Genomic DNA, 6,000 nt, shown 5'->3' with positions numbered 1-6,000 from the left:
CTCCTCGTGGAGTTCCTAAAATTGATGTCACCTTCGATTTGGATGCAAATGGCATCTTAAATGTTGCAGCAAAAGAGATGAGTACTGGTAACGTAAAGAACATAACCATCAAAAATGATAAGGGTCGTTTGTCGCAAAGTGAAATTGATCGAATGGTAAATGAAGCTGAGAAGTATGCCGAAGAAGATGAAAAAGCGAGACAGCGAATCGCCGCACGAAATCAACTTGAAACTTATGTATTTAATGTTAAACAGGCCATAGATGATGCTGCTGATAAATTAGATCAATCGGATAAGAATAATGTGGTTGAGAAATGCAATGAAACCATAAAATGGCTCGATAACAACACCACAGCTGAGAAAGAAGAATATGAATATAGAATGGAGGAATTAACTAAAATTTGTAGTCCGATTATGACAAAGATGCACCAACAGGGCAAGGGCAAACCAGGCACAGAACCAACCAGTTGCGGTCAACAAGCCGGAGGTTTTGGTGGTGGCAACTACAGAGGTCCAACTGTTGAAGAAGTTGACTAAATGCCAAAGATTTGTAAATTGTAAATTGTAAACTTTAAATTGTAAATATTGTAATTTAGTGAAAACTTATTTTTAGATGTAGATGTATATGTTAATTTGATCTATCGATGAAATTGTATTACTTAAAGACTGTGTTCTAGTTTAAATATTTATTTTATAAATAAGTTTGTTAACTAAGTGTAAGTTAACTTTAAGTACAATATTTAGTTTAAAATAAAGTCTAAAATTTTTAAATTAAAATGAATTTATTTGTTTTATTTACTTAACTTGATTGGGAAGATACTTGATTTTCATTTTTGCTTACTAATTACAAATAGAAATAAATAAAAGTTTTGAGAAAAATATAAATATGTTTCTGATTTTTTGGTATTTTACCTATCCTAATCTATCAAATTTTTTATATCACTAATTTATTCGTACCTTCAGATAAGTCGTGCCATCAATTTGGTCATCTTTCTCAGTTCTATTTCAACTGCGCACTACTGATCTACTGATTTTTTGAATTATCTCTTGTTTTTGTTTTTGTTTTTGTTTTGAGGTGTATTTTGCTTCTATCCTAAAGTATCATCAACGTTCCAACCATTTGATATGCTATTATTTTCATTATATGGATGAAAGATTCTTTACATGATAGTTATTTAAGTTTGGAATTCAAACGAATATACGTTTTCAGTTTCACATCTCGGTATAGCTTGAGATTACGAAGTGTTTCGACTCAACTTTGGTATGTGAGAAAGCAATCCTTTTGAAAAGTCTGCCATACTTCACTTAAAGTCAGTGCGTACAGCATATGTTATGTTGTGACTACTTGCATGGCATATTCTATAAGATTAAAAATAAGTCTTATTACTTTTACAATGACATATCTCAGTTGGAAATTTGGCTGAACTAAATATTTAGCACATCCGGATTCGATGTATTCCGTTTAAGATAGAATACATCGCTAATCTGTGTATTGTTCATAAAATTTATGAAAAACAAAAATAATCTAATTTTTTTATTATCTACCGCCTCAGTAAATACATATATTGACAGTACTGTAATATTTTAAAACGCAACTGACTTTACTTTTCCACCGTGACGAAATGAATAATTTATTTTCCTAAATTTATCAAAGCCTTTTCAACTTAAGTAAGGTTACGTTTGGTTAAGAATATAGTACAAAGAGATTACAGATAGTTTTCAAGAGTCGTCGGGTGTACGTCCAGTAACTGTCATTCTTCATAGATGTGTTAGTGCCGTTTGATCATTAAAACGAATTAAGAAGAGAGTAACGTAGTACTGAGTTTGTTTTGCATACTGATGCGAATTTCTTCAATTTAGGCCAAGAGGATTTCCTGATCTGAAAAATAACTTGATATATCCAAACTTTCATAGCCAACCACATATATTTAGTTTAATTTCCACTTTAGCCAGTTTATTATTTTATCAGAAACTTGGATGGTAATCAATGAAGTGATGTAAAAAGAGCTTTCGTAGGGACGTAAACTAAGGATCGAATAATTTGTACTACAGCTGTCCTTCCTACTCAGAATTTATCCTGTTCAATAACAGCTGTATAGGAACAGCTATTACAGATGTGCCAAGTGTAGTTTTGATACCTGAGGTGATTATATTGGGTTGAAATAAGTAGTATCTTAAAAATTTTGACCAGACTTGCATCTCGCTTAAGATTTAAGAGGGAATTTGTGATAGCGTTAAGTATACAGTAGTAAAGGCACAGTCGATATCCACAAAATTATAATCTTTGAAGACAAAAAATTTATAGAAAAAGTGCTCTTTCCACAGACTTGCTTTTAGTATAAGTATGCTAAAGAGTAGAGTAATACTAATTGTATTCTTGATGTGGATGATAAGAAATTTGTCCTGCATTTTTAACAGAAATTATCACAAACTGATCAGTCTATGGTCAGTGGGTTTTGAGTGCGCTCCCTTCTCAACTTTGAAGTTTAATACTACAAGAGAGATTCTACAACAGCTGGTATACAACAAATAAATGATGGACTGTACATTCTCGTATATTTCTAAATCAGGATAAGACATTTCGTTTTTTCAGCATTTAGATCTACTATAAAAAAGTAATATTAATATTAATGACATTAGATCGCTAAGGATTTGTACTCAATGTCAGAGCAAGTGGAGTAGAAATTTTACAATAGCTGCAGATATACAGATAGCTCGTAGCTCGTACCTGGTAGCTGATAGCTGGTAACTGATAAATTATTTATTTATTTTAGTTAGTTTCAAACATAGATCTTAACATAGATCGTATCAATCAAAATCGTATCGCTGTACCTTTTCTATGATATAAAATAGGAGAATGAAGAAGTATTTTGCTTTCTTTTATCGTCAAACACAATTACCGTTTATTACTAACCTACGTCAATATGCGAAAGCTTGTCTGTTTGTCGTAGATTGAAAAATAAGCAAAAATGAATTGATAAATGAATTTGCATATATTGACAACAAATTGAAATTTGTTATTTTTATTTGTTATTTGTTATTATAAATGAAAATTTTCTCTTCACAAGTACCGTCGTAGCGTAGTGCCGTAGTGCCGTAGTTTCGTAGTACCGTAGTACTGTTGGTACAAAGCTGTGCGTCTCTGGTCGTAGCAATTCAATGGCAATTCTAGAAGTTGCTGTGACGTAGCGGGTCAATATACAGCGATAATAAAACCATTTCATTCATAACGTTTGTTTGGAAATTTCTAGAGGCAATGCAGAAAAACATATTCACACACATTTACATATTTTATATAAATAAGTTCTCTAATGCACTCTAATATTCCCTTTATAATATTTTAAGAGAGTGCTTGTGTTTGTCACGTTACACACACAATTATACTAAGCTAATATTCACTATTGTGCAGCTGGTAAAATGTGTGCATACACTGAACTCTTTAAATTTGTGTTTAAATTTGTCTTTCTCTTAAACTCTTCATTTATTGGTCGCGTATCTTGAACATTTGATTCCCGAATATTCTGTAAGTTTCTTGAAAGAGTATCTAGATACTTCTCTGAAATGTAGATTTTTGTATAAAAGGCGGTGAAAATTCGAAGAGCATCAGTTTATACAAAACATTTGAAGTGAAAAGATTGACTGAGAAGAGGAGAAGTCAGAAAGTTTTTGTGCAAAGTTTAAAAAGAAAGAAAACTATTCAAAGCAATATATAAGCAATATATATTAAAACTTAAATTGAATTGAATTGAATTAAAAATATTAAATTGAAAAATTACTATCAAATATCAATAAACAAGAATACATATAAAGAAAGAAAATGTCAGCAATTGGAATTGATTTGGGAACAACATACTCATGTGTCGGTGTATTCCAGCACGGAAAAGTTGAAATCATCGCTAATGACCAGGGCAATCGTACAACACCCAGCTATGTTGCGTTCACAGATTCTGAGCGATTGATTGGTGACGCCGCTAAGAACCAAGTGGCAATGAATCCAAAGAATACAGTATTCGACGCTAAACGATTGATTGGCCGCAAATATGATGACCAGAAAATACAAGAAGATATGAAACATTGGCCATTTAAAGTGGTGAACGACAGTGGTAAACCAAAAATTAACGTCGAATTCAAAGGCGAACAGAAGAGATTTGCACCCGAAGAGATAAGCTCAATGGTGTTAACTAAAATGAAAGAAACAGCTGAAGCATATCTTGGTACAACAGTGAAAGATGCAGTCATCACAGTACCTGCCTATTTTAATGATTCGCAGCGTCAAGCGACAAAAGATGCTGGTGCAATAGCTGGTCTTAATGTGTTACGTATAATAAATGAACCGACAGCTGCTGCATTAGCGTATGGGCTAGACAAGAACTTGAAGGGCGAACGGAACGTTTTAATATTTGATTTAGGTGGCGGTACATTCGATGTTTCGATTTTGACAATTGATGAAGGATCTCTGTTCGAAGTGCGATCTACGGCTGGTGATACACATTTGGGTGGTGAAGATTTCGACAACAGATTGGTGAATTATTTGACTGATGAATTTAAGCGTAAATACAAAAAGGATTTGCGCTCAAATCCAAGAGCACTTCGTCGTCTGCGAACAGCTGCTGAACGTGCCAAACGTACTTTATCCTCTAGTACTGAAGCAACAATCGAAATTGATGCATTATTTGAGGGTATTGATTTCTATACGAAAATAAGTCGAGCACGCTTTGAAGAGCTCTGTGCAGATTTATTCCGCAACACATTGCAACCAGTAGAAAAAGCGTTGACAGATGCAAAAATGGATAAGAATCAAATTCATGATATTGTATTAGTTGGTGGATCTACTCGTATACCGAAAGTACAAAACTTACTTCAATCATTCTTCTGTGGCAAGAGTTTAAATTTGTCAATTAATCCTGACGAAGCTGTCGCTTATGGTGCAGCTATTCAAGCAGCCATACTGAGTGGAGATAAGAGCAGTCAAATACAAGATGTACTACTAGTTGACGTTGCTCCGCTTTCGTTGGGTATTGAAACTGCTGGTGGTGTTATGACAAAGTTAATAGAACGTAATAGTCGCATTCCATGTAAACAAACAAAAACATTCACCACTTATGCTGATAACCAACCTGCAGTCACTATTCAAGTATTTGAAGGTGAACGAGTCATGACAAAAGATAACAATCTTCTTGGAACATTCAATTTAACTGGCATACCACCAGCTCCTCGTGGAGTTCCTAAAATTGATGTCACCTTCGATTTGGATGCAAATGGCATCTTAAATGTTGCAGCAAAAGAGATGAGTACTGGTAACGTAAAGAACATAACCATCAAAAATGATAAGGGTCGTTTGTCGCAAAGTGAAATTGATCGAATGGTAAATGAAGCTGAGAAGTATGCCGAAGAAGATGAAAAAGCGAGACAGCGAATCGCCGCACGAAATCAACTTGAAACTTATGTATTTAATGTTAAACAGGCCATAGATGATGCTGCTGATAAATTAGATCAATCGGATAAGAATAATGTGGTTGAGAAATGCAATGAAACCATAAAATGGCTCGATAACAACACCACAGCTGAGAAAGAAGAATATGAATATAGAATGGAGGAATTAACTAAAATTTGTAGTCCGATTATGACAAAGATGCACCAACAGGGCAAGGGCAAACCAGGCACAGAACCAACCAGTTGCGGTCAACAAGCCGGAGGTTTTGGTGGTGGCAACTACAGAGGTCCAACTGTTGAAGAAGTTGACTAAATGCCAAAGATTTGTAAATTGTAAATTGTAAACTTTAAATTGTAAATATTGTAATTTAGTGAAAACTTATTTTTAGATGTAGATGTATATGTTAATTTGATCTATCGATGAAATTGTATTACTTAAAGACTGTGTTCTAGTTTAAATATTTATTTAATAAATAAGTTTGTTAACTAAGTGTAAGAGTGAACTTTAAGTACAATATTTAGTTTAAAATAAAGTCTAAAATTTTTAAATTAAAATGAATTTATTTGT

The 6,000-nt window shown here is 33.4% G+C and overlaps 2 protein-coding genes across 2 annotated transcripts; both read left to right on the top strand.

Moving 5' to 3' along the window:
• Positions 1-2: 2 nt before the first annotated feature.
• LOC119676842 (major heat shock 70 kDa protein Ba-like) lies at positions 3-664 on the top strand (the record flags this gene model as incomplete). Its single annotated transcript, XM_038088100.1, has 1 exon — positions 3-664. A coding segment is annotated over one exon (534 nt), but the record flags the coding sequence as incomplete, so codon positions are not given.
• Positions 665-3,771: 3,107 nt separating this feature from the next.
• Positions 3,772-5,873, top strand: LOC119685359 (major heat shock 70 kDa protein Ba-like). The gene has a single exon (XM_038099616.1). The coding sequence runs from the start codon at positions 3,817-3,819 to the stop codon at positions 5,743-5,745; it is 1,929 nt and encodes a 642-aa protein (XP_037955544.1). The 5' UTR covers positions 3,772-3,816; the 3' UTR covers positions 5,746-5,873.
• Positions 5,874-6,000: the final 127 nt, after the last annotated feature.

This window comes from Teleopsis dalmanni, chromosome 2, assembly GCF_002237135.1.
Source record: "Teleopsis dalmanni isolate 2A chromosome 2, ASM223713v2, whole genome shotgun sequence".
NCBI lineage: Eukaryota > Metazoa > Arthropoda > Insecta > Diptera > Diopsidae > Teleopsis > Teleopsis dalmanni.
Note: the sequence above shows the minus strand (reverse complement) of the source record. Positions and strands in the feature narration are given on the sequence as shown.

Bases quoted from the DNA above. Each gene is read 5' to 3' on its own strand.
- LOC119685359 (XM_038099616.1), top strand. From the start codon at position 3,817: ATGTCAGCAATTGGAATTGATTTGGGAACAACATACTCATGTGTCGGT.